The sequence below is a fragment of the Rhinopithecus roxellana genome, chromosome 1, assembly GCF_007565055.1.
Source record: "Rhinopithecus roxellana isolate Shanxi Qingling chromosome 1, ASM756505v1, whole genome shotgun sequence".
NCBI classification, from domain to species: Eukaryota; Metazoa; Chordata; class Mammalia; order Primates; family Cercopithecidae; genus Rhinopithecus; species Rhinopithecus roxellana.
In genome coordinates, this window is record NC_044549.1 from 186,522,576 (window position 1) to 186,538,905 (window position 16,330).

General features: G+C 39.7%; 2 protein-coding genes across 11 annotated transcripts in view; one reads left to right on the forward strand and one right to left on the reverse strand.

The window, feature by feature from the left end:
• The window catches only part of ARMC8 (armadillo repeat containing 8), a 114,887-nt gene that overhangs the window by 60,959 nt on the left and 37,598 nt on the right, over positions 1 to 16,330 (forward strand). The gene's annotated exons all lie outside the window — the stretch shown is intronic.
• Positions 13,688 to 16,330, reverse strand: part of NME9 (NME/NM23 family member 9) — a 72,049-nt gene continuing 69,406 nt past the window's right edge. For both annotated transcript variants that reach the window (XM_030934527.1, XM_030934531.1), the window contains one exon: positions 13,688 to 15,240. In XM_030934527.1, coding sequence (XP_030790387.1) covers positions 15,194 to 15,240 — 47 coding nt within the window. In that variant the 3' untranslated portion in view covers positions 13,688 to 15,193. The remainder of the gene's footprint in view (positions 15,241 to 16,330) is intronic.

Genomic DNA, 16,330 nt, shown 5'->3' on the forward strand with positions numbered 1-16,330 from the left:
TATTTATGCTTGCCAAGATGGAATTTCAGTTAACTGAGTCAGTAAGTAGAGAAACTGAGTTAATGAGTGGAGAATCTCTGAAAGAAATTTAAAGGACTGTAGATCTACTTCCGCAATCCCTACTTCTCCCCGTCAAAAACCAACAAAAAGTTTGTTTCAGGAGAAAAACATGAAATGTTCAGTTGGTCTGCCATTTAAATTAAAATTGGGAACATAATTCAATACGTTCGGCAAATAATATGTATTCTAGTGCCCTATTATGGCCAGTTAAGGAAAGGCAGAATGAAGAAGAGAAAATAAGAGCGAAGTAGAGACAATGAGAGGTATACACAGTAGTAAAGGAGAAGGACACTGGCCTCTCTGCATATAATTGTGTCTCTTTTACTGCTTCTAAAGATGTCTAAAGGTCTGCTGTGTTTTCATTTCTTGATACCTTCTCTTTGGGCCAGAGAAAATTAAGCTGACAATGGAATGTGACCTGTAGATCAGAGATTTAGCGCCCCTGCTTTGAAGCAGTGTTGGTGTATTCCCACTAAAATAAACCAACTGTATAACATTCCCTGGAACTTAATAAACACTCAATAAATATTTGTTGAATAAATATAGAAATGAAAATGCAGAAATCATACACAGAGTGACATTTTCTTTAATTTGTTTGGACCTTTATCCTGTGTAGAGCAAAATTGGTATTCTAATTCTGAGTGTTGCATCCTTTATTACTCTATGGCATACTTGAAAATTTCTTGATTTATTGTGGTGTCCTGTCAGCTAGAGTGAAGGAGGGTGGTGCTGGTGGAAAGAGTTGTGCAGGGGAGAGTGAAAAATACTGCCATTGACTGTGACATGAAGAGGGAGAAGAAGCCCCAGAAAAGATGGAGGATCACTGAGCCTGGCAACAGTTGTGACCTGGCCATGTTAAGCTTAGAAGAATTCAAGTTACCTGTAATAGTTGATCCTGACTCTGAATGGATTTTGGTTAGAGAGAGTAAGAGCATAGTCAGGAATCGAGAGCTCAGTGGAAGAAGGGTCCAGAACACATTAGCAGTAACTGCAGTGACAGCAGTGCCAAGTAAAAATTAGCTCTTACCTCTGCCAAAGGGAAAATCTAGTTTCTAATGATAACCTTTACCATATATTAATGCTGATTAGGAAGCAGAAGTCCAGTTAATGGAACATTAAAAATGGAAGAAGTTAAGATACGAAGCAAAATAGATCAACAAACTATTTCAAGTACTGGCATCCCCAGTCAATGGTTAAGTCACAAGAGGCAGCAGTGGCAAACAATCCTGTAATTTTGAGATAGATTCTTCTATGACAATTAATTGCTGTTATGAAGACCATCACTTGATTAGGACCTATCGATCACCAATTAGGTTGGAAGTTGAAAAAGGATTATCTCTCTCTTACTCGTCAAGTAACTAGTAGAACTTGTTAGAAATGTTAGTGAAAATTAAGGAAAATTAGAAGTAAAGTGTGAATTAAAATTCAAGGAAATTGGTATACTAACCAGGATGTTGGTTTTATTTTTGATAAAAGTAAACATATTTCAAATGTTAAGCACGTATTGTAACCTTCATTCCCCTGGGGCACCTGACTAATGGAGCCTTTGGAGACAGTTTTCTGCTTAAATTTGAATACTTCTGTTTTAGCTGGAGATTTCTTTTGAGGAACTAGAATGTAAGCTCCATGAGGGCAGGGATTTATTTGTGTTTTGTTCATTAACGTATTCCTAGCATCTACAACACTGTCTGTGCATAGTTGACAATAAATAATTGATGAATTGAATGAATGAAAAAAATGAACACACAGACAAGTGGATGAATGAGCAATATTGCATTATTAAGCACCCATTGTCTTATATGCTCCTGTCTGCATTAGGAACTTTCCTAACCTCACTAGCATTTCTGTCTGTGTGTAAGGACAGGAAATTTGAAATAGAGAAAATATACATCTGGTCATATAGTCGGGGTTTCACTATTATACTTAGCATAGAGAAAAATGCAGGAAATTCCCATTTTTTCAAGAGGCAGGCAGTCCTGAGGGCTTGTCTTCCACTTGCTTGGCTATAGATCAAAGAAAACATGCTTTATGGTATTGTACTTGCTTCATTTCAAAATAATTTTGACCATTATTTTATCTTTCTAAATGTGTGACTTTTTTAAAGTTTGTATCATTCACACATGTGAATCTGGACCAAGTTTTCTAAGGATAAAAGTATGGTTTGGTTTATAGAAATTAACCTTTCAGGAATCAACCTGTTTGTAAGGTTATATATATTGATATAAAATATTTTTCCAGTTAGTATCTGATTTTTAAGATCAGTTATTCAATTCTGCATAGACTGATTGAACTACCTGCATTGTGTAATGTTGCCCACTGGGTGGAGAGAAGGAGGCAGGCAGGGAGGGGAGACAAAGATCAAGAAGGCATAGCCTTAAAACTCAGCATTTATAACAAAACCTCAATAAGTCAGAGAAAAGTAAGGAATGAATGACCAGTAAGAATTTGCTGAGGGCTCAGAAGTATTTAGAACCAATTAAAATGGACGTGTTTATCCATGGAGCTATCCTTGAGTCAATTTGGAATTTAATAGCTTAATTTTTGGTTATTTTAAATACTTTCTAAATGGTTTTCATTTTACATTTTCAAGAATTGAAAACATGAACTCTTAAGTTTTTGTTCCTTGAAGGAAAACAAAATTGTCCAATCACAGTGGCTTTATATGACGTGAAGAAAGCCAAGAGTGACATTAAAAAAAATTTTTTTTGAGAAGTATAGGCAGAAGAAAAAAAGAAAAGGAAAGCAAAGAACAAGAATTTGTCTTCTATCCTCTTTTTCCTAGCAAAGGAAGTTACGACTGCAGATCATTGTAGATATGTGATACAATATACTTAAAATATTTAGCACAGTGTCTACCACATAATAGGTGCTCAATAAATGGAAGCATTTATTAGGATATCTAAATAATTCATTGGGAGATTAAGAATATATGTTTTTTTTTTTTTTTTTTTTTTTTGAGACGGAGTCTCGCTCTGTCGCCCAGGCTGGAGTGCAGTGGCCGGATCTCAGCTCACTGCAAGCTCCGCCTCCCGGGTTCACGCAATTCTTCTGCCTCAGCCTCCTGGGTAGCTGGGACTACAGGCGCCTGCCACCTCGCCCGGCTAGTTTTTTTTGTATTTTTTAGTAGAGACGGGGTTTCACTGTGTTAGCCAGGATGGTCTCGATCTCCTGACCTTGTGATCCACCCGTCTCGGCCTCCCAAAGTGCTGGGATTACAGGCTTGAGCCACCGTGCCCGGCCAAAAATATATGTTTTTAAGTATATTAAAAGATGACCAACATTGAGGTGTAAATAAGAGGTTGCAATGAAGAAAGTGATTTTAGGCTGTAAGTTACTAAAACTTTATTCCAGTAAAAGAAGTTATGTTTTAGAAACATAGGCTCTTTCTGTAGAGTATTTCTTGATAACAAAATGTCTTGTTTATAATTTTATTATAAAATTTAAAATACTAATTTTTAAAATTATTTTCATAGCATGCCCTCCAAAGTGTATTAATAATTGGTTAAAATCTTAGATAATAGAGGTCTCAAGTAAGGAGGCCAAAATCTACCTAACTTTGATGACCTACATATTAATACTCATGGTTGTCATAGATGTCATTTCTTCAGAGTCATCATTCGTATAAAACCGTATCCCAAAAATATATGTTTACATTTTGAACCAATGTAATTTTTTCTGTATTTTCAATGCTGTAAGATTTTAAAGCATAGTTGTAAATTTAGGTCAATCTTTCTTAATATCTTTCTGTTTTCTCTAAAGATTGCTGGCTGGGCATAGTGGCTCATGCCTGTAATTCTAGCACTTTGGGAGGCTTAGGTGGGAGGATTGCTTTAGCTCAGGAGTTCGATACCAGCTTGGGGCAACATAGCGAAACTCCATCTCTACCAAAAAAAAGCAAAAATTATCCAGGCGTGGTGCCATGCGCCTGTGGTCCCAGCTACTTGGAAGGCTGAGGTGGAAGGTTCACTTGAGCCCGGAAGGTCGAGGCTGCAGTGAGCCGTGATCACAGCGTCACACCACTGTACCACTGTACCACTGCACCACTGCACTACAGCCTAGGTGACAGAGGGAAACACTGTCTCAAAAAAAAAAAAAAAAGATTGCTGAGCATCCATTCACTTTGAACATTTTTATTTATTACTAGTTGATCTTCTGGGTAACAGTATAAATGTACCATGAATTTATATTGTTAAATATTTTGCGAAGTTTAATGATTCGAAATGGGCATTTAAAAGGCACAGCATCAAAATTTTTTGTTTTTCTCTACCATGAAATCAGGCAGATGCAAGGGATTATTTCTGAACTTTAGCCTGCATGTTGAAACAAACACCTTGTACATTTTGAAGGTTTTCCATGGTACCACAGAAGTAGCACCCTTCAGGACTTGGCTCTGCTACTGAATAGCAACAAATTCATTCGGAATTCATAATTCCTTGCCTCAAACTGTGGTTAAGTTGTTAGTTACCTTCTTAAAGCAAATCCACCAAAGAATTTTATGTGAACCTTGCAACATTCATTCACAATGGTAAGTATTTTTAAAGAAATTACCATGACAGGACCAGGTTTTGCCACTTGTCCACAGTATTGAGACCTTTGGCCTTCAACATATTGAAAGAAGCAAACCTGAGAGTGATAATGCTATGTATATAATAGAGGTATTTATAAAATAATGAATTTTTATTTCATTAAATGGAGATACAAAATTGAGTGTTATACTATTTGTGGTATGTCCTTTGTTTAAGCCATTGAAAGTATGAAGTACAAGTTGGTTTATTATTATCTAGTTAAAAGACAGAGGTTATGGCCGGGCGCGGTGGCTCAAGCCTGTAATCCCAGCACTTTGGGAGGCCGAGACGGGCGGATCACGAGGTCAGGAGATCGAGACCATCCTGGCTAACACGGTGAAACCCCGTCTCTACTAAAAATTACAAAAAACTAGCCGGGCGAGGTGGCGGCGCCTGTAGTCCCAGCTACTCGGGAGGCTGAGGCAGGAGAATGGCGTGGACCCGGGAGGCGGAGCTTGCAGTGAGCTGAAATCTGGCCACTGCACTCCAGCCTGGGTGACAGAGCGAGACTCCGTCTCAAAAAAAAAAAAAAAAAAAAAAAAGACAGAGGTTATATACACCAAGAAATGGGCTAAAATATCTTTATTAGATCTGTAAATCTAAAATTTGTGACTTAGTTGGATTTTCAAGAACATTCTTTCTGGAAATGAACGAAATGTTTGGAATAATTAAATATTTATGGAACAGTAGAACTTGAAAAGATTAGGATTGTGATAAGAATCAGGGATTGTTGCTGTGCTCTTTCCTATGATTAAAGTGCTAGCATAGGGTTTGGTGAACTACAACCTATGGGTACTATTACCTACATTATAATTCTGTACCTTGCAAGATAAAATTTTTTTTTGCATTTTTTGATGGTTGGAGGTATTAAAAGAAGAATATTTTCTGACATATGAAAAGGAAATTAAATTCAAGTTTATGTCTGTAAAGTTACATTGCCGTACAACCTTGTTGGTTTATGTGTTGACTTTTGACTGTTTTGCACTACCAAGGCAAGTTGAGTAGTTGTGACAGAATTGTATGTCCCACAAAGTCTAAAATATTTACTGCTTAGCCCTTACAGAAAAAGTTTGCCCACCCTGTACTAATACTGCATAGCTAACTAGAAACTCTTTTTTTCTTAGATGGAGTCTCGCACTGTCGCCCAGGCTGGAGTGCAATGGCACAATCTCAGCTCACTGCAACCTCCGCCTCCCGGGTTCAAGCGATTCTCCTGCCTCAGCCTCCCAAGTAGCTGAGATTACAGGCACCCAGCACCACGCCCGGCTAATTTTTTGTATTTTTAGTAGAGATGGAGTTTCACTATGTTGGCCAGGATGGTCTCGAACTCCTGACCTCATGATCTACCCGCCTCGGCCTCCCAAAGTGCTGGGATTACAGGCGTGAGCCACCGCCCCAGCCTAAATAGAAACTCTCATAAACCAGTTTGGTGAAATACCAAACTTCCCATATACCTGTGTGTACTAGCATATAGAAAGAAACAGAGCCCTGATCAGAAGAGGGAGAAGCCAGTTGTCTGACTTTCTGAAGAAAGGCATTATCAATTGTTGGCAGTAGACATTGTCACTGGATACTTTCCTACATACTGATTCCTTTGTTTGAATGATTTTGGCATGTGACAGCCCCTAGAAAAATTTGATTAAAACTGTGGCTTTGGGTTATGATTGGAAATCTTACTGGGTTCTGTGCATTGGTTAGCAAGGGTGTCTGAATAAGATTTTTCACTATGCTCGAGAGAAAAAAAATCTAGTTCACTTATTAAGCAAATGTCTATTAAACCTTTGCTAAATATAAAGTGTTAGGTGGTATGGGGCATGCAAAAATCATATAACTCAGATATTTAAGTCAACAGAATCTGTTTGGGAAACCATATACAACAGAAATATAACTACTACCACTACTACCATTTTTTGAGCACTCACTATGTGCTGGACCCTGTGCTAAGCGTTAGCACATTCTCTCCCTTAACCCTCATACCACCCTATGGTACTACAATTTAATGTAGTTAGGGAGATGAGACACTAAATTGCTATGTAGTAATTCCAGAGCCTCATGTGTATAAAAAGTCTGCCAACACTGAAAGCCATTTTTGCCATGAACAGTGCACCCAGATATGATTAAGGTATGACTGTAATTGAAATAACCTATTATTAATGAGTCTGGAAAAGTATCTCTCTTATAAAGAAGTTTATTTGGAAGATTTCTCACCTTCTAAAATACTAAAATCATTTCTTCAGAAGTTTTGACCCATAGAAAATGAGGGACCTCCATATCTGTGTTCCTTCTGCATTAATTTTAAATGTTTTTCTAAGGACACTGTCTAAATATGATTTTGTTTCATTCTAGAGAGAATTATCCAGAATTATATATCAAGGTACTATATTTGCATTTTATTCTGTAGACAGCTTCTTTATCGGAATAGAATTAAACTTCAGGCAACATTTTGAAATCCTTGAATCTGTTAATAGGTTACTCCTTTGGCAATGGTGGTCACTGGAATGTAAGCCAAGTAAAAGCAGTACCCGGCATATTATACTTTATCTATTGAGTAATTTGTGTATGTCTGGACCTGAGATTTAGGCAGCTATCCTGTAGGGTAATAAAAACTATGAGGGTACATGACTGTGTATATAGAGGAATAGGGACTGAACAGGCATTGTGCTGTGCAATTCCTGGGCAGTGAATCGTTCATGTCCCCAGGATGGCAAACAGGAGGAGATAGATGGAAGTCTCATTTATTTACATCATAATTTATAATGGTTTTATTTATGTGTTAAAAGAGTGTAATTCAGTGGTGTTTAGGCTGTATTATGCCATTAAGCTAATGATTATGAAATTGAACTCATAGAGAAATATTTTTTGACAGAAATATTGATCTGTTTTTCTACAGTATAAGTATTTCTGATGTAATATGTTTATACCTTTGGTTTTGGGGAAAGGAAAAGTCGACTCAAGAGAAAACTCCCACTTTTCCACAAAGTGTAGGGAAGTTTAGAATTTTCTTCTAATATTTCTTCTGGACATTTATCATAAATGACTTTCCCAGCTAGTAAGAAAATAAAAAGATGTAAATGACAAAATATCATGAGGCTTAAAAGCAAAAATGAAATATAGAAACTTAGGAATGGACCCACAATATATACCACTCTTCTTTATCTTCTACCCCTAAAGTGAAGTGATACAGTTCCCAGCTCCCAGGCAGGCAGGCCTACAGGAGAGGCTAGATGCGGATTTAATTCAGTACCTTCAAGAGAAAGGAACAAAAAGAGGCCCTACAGACCATCTCTTAGACGGTGGATTTTTTAGGTCTCCAGCTGAGAAAAGATAGACTATTTCCTCCCACCCCGTGCCTCCCAAACATTGTTCTGTTGACTCAAGATCATGGATTTAGAGAAATTTGGTATGAATGTGGGAGTGGATAGCAATGAAAGAGTGAGAGGAGGGAAGAAATACTTTGTCAAGTGTTTACTGAGACCCCAGAATATGATATATTCATCAGTGATCTGTTCTAAGGGAAGCTGAACAGCTTTTTCTCATTTAGAAAAAAACAAAGGCCGGGTGCGGTGGCTCAAGCCTATAATCCCAGCACTTTGGGAAGCTGAGGTGGGTAGATCCCTTGAGGTCAGGAGTTCAAGACCAGCTGGACAACATGGTAAAACCCCATCTCTACTAAAAATGCAAAAAGTAGCCGGGCGTGGTGGCATGTGCTTATAATCTCAGCTACTCAGGAGGCAGAGGTGGGAGAATCGCTCGAACCCGGGAAGCAGAGGTTTCAGTGAGCCTAGATCTCACCTGGGCGATAGAGTGAGACTCCATCTCAAAAAAAAGGGAAGAAAGAACAAAACAAAACTGCCTTTTACTTTAAAATTATTTGCTAGAGGAAAATGTCTGAACATCTTACATTGGAGCAGTGGCACAGATATTACATAACGGTATGGATGGGAAACGCTGCAGTTTTTATTCACAACAGATGAATGGAACTTGTGGCTAAGGACAGTAGAATGTTAGTTCCCTTTGGTTACTGTCTGCTAAAGCTAGGTCCTGATTCTAAAGTGGAGGTCAGATGAGTTGAAATGTCAGTGGAACTCTGTGGTTTCTTCCTGGTTTTTCTTGGCTTTTCTTTTCACTGGCTGGCATCCTCTCTGATCTTTGCCATTTGTACCCCCAACCAAAGCTGAATCATTGATTTGTCATTCTCTCTCTAAGAGGTCCTGTAAAGTATGTCTTTTTTTCCTTCTTGTTCAGTTTATTAATGATCTCCTCTCTTGCCAAGTATAGTACACTAATGTTTATTGGCCTAAGATGTCAATATATAGTCTGTGGTTTCTACAGCAGTGATAACTTTTTATAGTTCTTTTTCTCTTTCCCTGTTTTCAAAGTCAGATCTCAATTTAGTTATTAAGGCTAAGCAAAAAATCTCATCCTTACAACATAGTGAATAGAAAGGCCCTCATACTGGAAAACTGAACCTAGAAACTTTCACAAAAGCCTATTTGGAATTAAGTTGTATTTGCCTGGCTATTGTGCACATTCACATAAGTGATTGATGTTAAGAGAGAGTCCACTTTGCCACCCACTGCCTTGACACTCCTACAACCCACCCACTTTGAATTGTCTGAGAAGTTTGCTTGTTTGAATTGTCTGGAAGTAAGAAAACTGGGGGGTGGGGAAGGGTGCTGTGGCTGCTCTGCTGCAGTTTGCCTGAAGAACCTGGGCCAGTGACTTAATCTTTCTGAACTTCAGAGACCTCAGATAAGGCTATTCCTAAGACCTCTTCAGATATTAATATTATTTAGCCTAAAAGTGAATAGGCACAAATGTGTTTAGTTCTGTCAGATAGTTATGTCCACTGCATTAAGAGAATGCAGTAAGAGAATTTGTTTTCCAGTTGAAATGATTTAGGAGCAAGCACTGCAGCTGCCCTTACTTGATTCGTGGAAGACCATGTACTGTTGGAGATTTTGGATTTGGGTTTGTTTTTTAGTCTTTGGTTTGTTTTTGTTTTTGTTTTGCTTTGCTTTGTTTTAATAAAGGAGAAATGATATGAGAATATACTCAGGAATAATACACATTAGGTGCTCAAGCATTTGCATGATGTATATGGCATCATGTCTTTAAGTATCCTGTGGCCATCTTATGAAATGACATAGTCACTTCCTAAAACCTAGTGAAAGATTGGTTTTCCATTTGGGGGAATGGATCTCTCCCCTGACTCTTGCTGGTTCTACTCAGTCTACCCAGATAAGCTGGTTGTGCATGCCTATTTCATTCTAGTATCTGCCTTCTTACCTCATGGCCGTTCTTTTTCCTCCCTAGTCTCTACCCCATTTCCAAAACTAATGTCTTGATGGCGCTGACATGAGATGTCATAGTGCTCATTTTATAGTTTATAGTGCTCATTTCCTTAAAAAAACAAAAAAAATTAAATGAGGAACTCTAGACCTTAAATAAATGGTCCTGCTAGGAAAGACTCAGGTGTGTACCCTGGGACTTGTCTTTATTGACACTTATGAGACTAAAGCATTGCCATCCACACCCAGCAGGTCCAGTCTCTGTTATACATCCTTTCTCCTTGCCAGACCTACTCTTTCTCCCTGACCTCCTTGTGCTGCACCCTGCTTGGCTGCTTAATCCCTCCTGCTTTAACTAGAGTCTGGATTTGATACCTTATCCACTTAGATCTCAAATGTCTGTGACTTGTGACTTTGAGAGTTTAATTGCAAGTCCTTATTCTTTCTGGCCAGTTTTGTCTTGTTATTACTCATAATCCAGTAAAACTTTCTCTGGAAACTTTCACAAAAGCCTATTTGGAATTAAGTTGTATTTGCCTGGCTATTGTGCACATTCACATAAGTGATTGATGTTAAGAGAGAGCCCACTTTGCCACCCACTGCCTTGACACCCCTACAACCCACCCACTTTGAATTGTCTGAGAAGTTTGCTGACACCACCAAGAATCTACCCGGTTTCAATTTCCACATATTTTGCTTGACCTGATGTCAACACAGTTGAAGCTAAAGGCCAAGCTAAAGGTTTTCTAGTATCTGAAGAATGTTTCATCATGGATAAAGCTGGAAGAATAGTTTGTCTTGTTTTTTCAAATACCATATCTCTGACTCTTTTAGTTCTTCATGTGCTCAGAGGAAAAGATGGTTTATGTCCTGGCTGCAATTAAATTTTGGATCTGCTAGAGCTCATGGAGGGCCGGGAAGTTCCCTTGTAGCCAAAGGCCGATTTTCAAATTGTTGGAGTTGCTATATATACACCATAAACCACCACCTTAGTATTATCTGGATTCTGCATTTTCCCCATGATCCTCTGGACTGAGTGCCCCTCTTTCCCACTGGTCATGAAAGTCTTGTCGCAATTACAGGGGGCTCAGATCCTGTTCTAATAGATCCTTATCCACTCCTGCAAGAGCAGCAATGCAAGAGACAGTTTGGCAGAAGTGTGTCATAAAAACTAAAGACACCAGCAGGGAGGTATACAATACCAGTCCATTGACCTAAAACAGTCAGTTGAGCATGCAACATTTTTTGTGTACTGTAATTTACAGCCCAGGCCCCTAGAAAAGCCTAGAAAGAAAGATGGCCTCCTTCACTCTGAGGATTCAGTCTACTACAAGGACCCCTTCTGGCTGGGCACAGTGTCTGTGTTACAGAGGGCACTGTCTCTTTTTCTTTTTTAGCAGATCCAACCAGCTATGCCACAGGGCATATTTGCTGAGCTATGGCCAAGGAGTCTCCAACAGGCACCATGAGGGAGAACAACTTTCACCTTTACTTGGCATTGCTCTTACATCCTGGAAGGACCTAAGATGCCTTTGCAGGGTGCTAGGACTTGGCACCCTCCATCATATCAAGGCTGTGGAGCACGATACTGGGGTCGTTAAAAGGCACCATGGAGAGCTTGTTTTATTGCTCTTGGCTTTCCAACCCCATGGTTGAAAAGCTGTCTGGTGCACTGTTAAACTTTGTATGGGTCAGAGGGCTGTGGCAGGGCAGCAGCCACTACCAGCTCCTTCCCTGCTGACCTGAAAATTTTTTCTCTGGACTGGATTCCAAACCTTTTCCTGTCTTGTGATCACATTTTTGTCCTCATTTTTGTCATTGTATTCACTATAATGCCCTTTGTGTCCATACACAGATGGTCTGCATGCCCTCAAGCTTGCAAAACCTCAAGCTTGCAAAAAAAAGGTTATTGTCCATACCCTTTTGGAATTCAAAGTTTACATTCTAATTTTGTATTGTTTTTCACTCTCACTCCCAGACTGATATCTTGATGGAGAAGGTGGACCAGAGATTCAAGCCTGCTTTCTAGAACCGTAGCAAGGTTACTGAATTCTCTCCACTGCAAGTTCAGTTACAGATTCAGGCCTTCTTCTACAGACATTCTGATAGACTATGATCTAAGAAGGGTCAACTTGTGGCTGAAGGGAAGACACCTCCAGATAGTTTTATGTCCTGACTTGGAAAGCATTTACCAGCCACCTTATAGCTATACTCTGTCTCCAAAGTATCAGGGACCATATACCCCTAGAAACTTTAAAAGAAAGGATAAAACTACACTCTTAATGTTACAGTGGTTGAGCCCTAATGTTTTTCCACTGTCCTAGATCGAAAAATTCCTGTTCTTGAGAAAGGATGTCTTCCTACCTTCCCTTTGTAGATGCTTGTTTCCGTGTGTGGTGCCATGGTCCCCGTCTTTCCCAAGGTGTTCTTTCTACCGTGAAACCAAGCACCATAGCACTAAAACACTTAATTGTGCTTGCTTATTCAATACTGTGAGTTTGGTAGAAGCAAAGGCTTTCTCTTCCTCACTATTTTGTCTTTGAGTTTCAAAATCATATCTGGTACTCTCTGGGCACTCAGATATTTGCTGAATACATAATTATAGAAATGCAAGTAGGAGCTGTGCCGTTTGCCTTTCCTTGCCTTCTCCTTTAGCACTCTGACTAGACCTGAACCATTCTGCAGCCTCTCCTCACCCGCCTTCTTCCCATGTTCCTTCTAAACAACATGGTAGTTTTGCCCAGACTGACTAACATGATCCTTGTTCACCTGCTGATTACAAAAGATTGGAAATAAAATAATCATTGCTGTATCTCATTTTACTGAAGGCCCAGAGAGATAAAGTAAATTGCCTAAGATTATACAGCCAATCCACTCCATAACATTCCATTTCCCCTGCTTCACCCACTAGGCTGGCTGTCTACTCATTTTATTTCTGATCATCACCCTTTCCACAGGTCCTTTCATATCAGCCTTCAAACTTTGGGAAGAGGCTACAGTCTGGACTTTAGCCCATATTAAGCTTGTAGATTTTTCTGTCCCATCTCTTGTGTGGAATTAGGCTTTTTCTTGGCACTTAGCAGTTTGGCTCTACTGAGATAATACTTTATTAAATACCTACGATTGCTACACCATTCTGGTTCTTTGGTAGATTTACATCTTTGGTTGAATGTAGCCAGGAAACCTTATCTAGAAACCTCTTTCAAGTCTTGGCCACACCCGGAGCCATTGCTAATAGTATTTCTCAGTTCTTTCTGGGGAGTGACCATGTGTTCAATCCATCCGTACTTCTACCACCACCACATTATCTGATCCACCAGGTAGTTGTTTCTCCCAAGTTATCACTTCTCATTCTTTTTTTTTTTTTTTTTTTCTTTTTTTTGAGACGGAGCCTGGCTCTGTCGCCCGGGCTGGAGTCCAGTGGCCGGATCTCAGCTCACTGCAAGCTCTGCCTCCCGGGTTCACGCCATTCTCCTGCCTCAGCCTCCGGAGTAGCTGGGACTACAGGCGCCCGCCACCTCGCCCGGCTAGTTTTTTGTATTTTTTAGTGGAGACGGGGTTTCACTGTGTTAGCCAGGATGGTCTCGATCTCCTGACCTCGTGATCCGCCCGTCTCGGCCTCCTAAAGTGCTGGGATTACAGGCTTGAGCCACCGCGCCTGGCCCACTTCTCATTCTTAAGTAAAAATAATTTCTCAAGGCAGAAGGATCTTTCAGGCATAAGCATCTAGTCCTCCACTGCCTGAAACTTTTGCCCTAGGCTTTTGTTTCCTTCCCATACTGAAGGTCCTGATTTAGCCTTGTCTGTTTCAAGAACAGTGACTAGTGCACGATTGAAGTAACCCAGCCAGTCTTTGTTGGTTGCTGTAGCACAGAGGATTAGGTAATTTGGAAAACACACTACTGTGACCGCCAAGGAAATAGTAGTAAGGTCCCAACTAGTTTAATGGAGTGCGAAAGGAATGAATATAAGGTATAGTGCTAAGTAATTTGTTTTGGTTTTGTGTGGTAAGGTAGGAAGAGTTGGGGTCAAAATTAGCACAAATGTAGGGCCTGGGTGGCTAGGAGAATGTTAAAATACCATTTGCAAAAACAGAAAGACACAGGGAACAAGCAGGTTTAGCCAAGGCTAGCAGGTGGGAGGACAAATTCAGTATGAGACATAATAGATCGGAAGTTCCACTGAACATCCATGTCATATTTATTAGGCAATCAGAAGTATGGGGCTAGAGGTCAGGAAAGAACTCTAGAACAGAACTTTAGAAAATTTCCCATACTGAGTTGGTTTTGAAGTCACAGCATTGTTACATATATGTGGAGTAAGAGATGGAGTTGGACAGAGCCTTTATTGGATATATGCCCATTTAAAGATGGGAAGTGGGGAGAGGACTAGCTTCAGGAGGTTCAAGTTTGGGCATTTATGTCTTTTAAACAGGATTGAAAATGAGAGGTAGGGCAGAGTAAAGATGTGAGAATGTTATAGAATGGTAATTTTTGGATCAAGGTAGAAGGGCTTTGAGCTTGAAGTACCCAACCTTGACAATAGTAAAGAAAACAGCAAAAGCATGGAGACCTTTCATCAAAAGTGGGAAGTTGCAATGTGTGTCCCCAAAATAAAACAAGGTCCCTACGAAGATGAGGTGGGCACAGAGTGGCTGCGAGCATGAGGGAGGCAGGAAGAATTTTAAGTAAGAGGTAGCTACTATAGGGAATATGGGCATCTCCAGGGGGTTACAAGGCTGGTCACCAGCAGTGAGGGTGCTGCTGAGGTGGAATAGCTTACACGGAAAGAACAGCCATGTTTGGTGGTTTTTCTAGAGCAACATCAGCAGTTGGGATCTGGAGCAGGAGTAATGAGTGGTGGGAGGACAGTGAAAAAGGGAATCTGTCTTCTAAGTGGAGTGTCTGAGCAGGACATCCATGCCAGGAGGGAAAGGTATAAAAGAGTCACAAAGAGTAGGTAGACTGAGAAAGGGAGGAGTTTAGGGCGAGGTGACAATGACGACAGAGTGGTTGTGCATATCAGTAAGAATGGAATTAAGTTTGGTCTGGAGTGAGGAGTAGATCAATATGTAAATGTTTTGGAAACTAAAATACCAGATAAAAATTACCATTCCTAACCTACAGCCAAAATGTGGTTCCCTGTTCTTAATAGATGGTATTTTCCCTGATCATTTTTAATTTCAACAATATTTTCTTCCCTTCCTGTCTGGGCTGAAACATCCTGAGGTTTCCTACTGTCTCATATTCTAAGGTCAGCCTTCTGAATCCTTTCATTTTAGTCTAGGTCAGTGATCTTCAACCTTGGCTGTGTACTGGACTCACCTGAGGAGATTAAAAAAAAAAAAAAAAAATTTAGGTGCCCAGCCCTGACCCTGGAGAATCTAATTTAATTGGTCTGCTGTATGTCCTGGACATAAGGATTAAAAAAAAAAAAAATTCTCCCCAGGTAATTCTTCTGCAAGGCCAACCACAGTTAAGATCTATTGGTCTAGGTATTCTCCCAGGTAAGAGTAATGACTCCCATTAATGAGTTGTCCATATTGGGAACTACCTGGTGAGTACAAGAGGACTGCTTTAACCAGGGCTGTATTACAAGTGTGGCTGAGCATATGGACTCAAGTCACATTCCTGGGTACGTATCTCAGCTCTGTGATTACAGGAAAGCTCTGTGTTATCTAGAGTAATGCCTACAGAAGAGTGAGGGTTAAATTGGGTAATATAACATGCTTAGCACAATGCTTGGCACATAGAAGAACTCAACAAATGTGTTTGTTAGTATTTGTGTTGTGATGTCATGAGTACTTTATCCTAATATGAACAAGGTTGTTTTTCAGTAGGCCCACACAAGTCAAATTCAGTTTCCTTCACACACTATTTATTTTGTATCTAGACATTGTTTGATGAAGGAAAATTGCAGGTTATTCTTAATTTTAAGTTGAAACAATAAAGCTTCATGATTATAGTGATTATATGTAGCAGCACTTAGTGCTATAGTAAAAGATGGCAAGGGTTACTTTTCTAAAAGTTGCAGTCGGTTGGTAAGAAAGTAGCCACAAGGTGGCTCTGTCAGAAGCCCAGATTTCATTTCATGAGGGCTGAGCATGGACTGTGATTTCTTTAGAACCTCACTCTGGAAGGAACCTGCCCAATGAGAGTTCATTTATTTCTTTTCCTTTTTCTCAAGATTGTTTATACAACACCTCTGCGGTACTTACACCATTTAATTTTTGTTTTAAATGTCTTTAAAAATAAACAAACATAACCTGCCCCTTACACCTGTCATTCAGCCTGGCAGGTCCTTAGTGGGCTAGACCTACCTTTCTGATGAGCTGCCTGCCCCCACCGCAAGATGATTGTTTGAGAGGTAAAAACTCTTGCCAAAAACAGCATTAAACTTTTAATGGATGTTAAC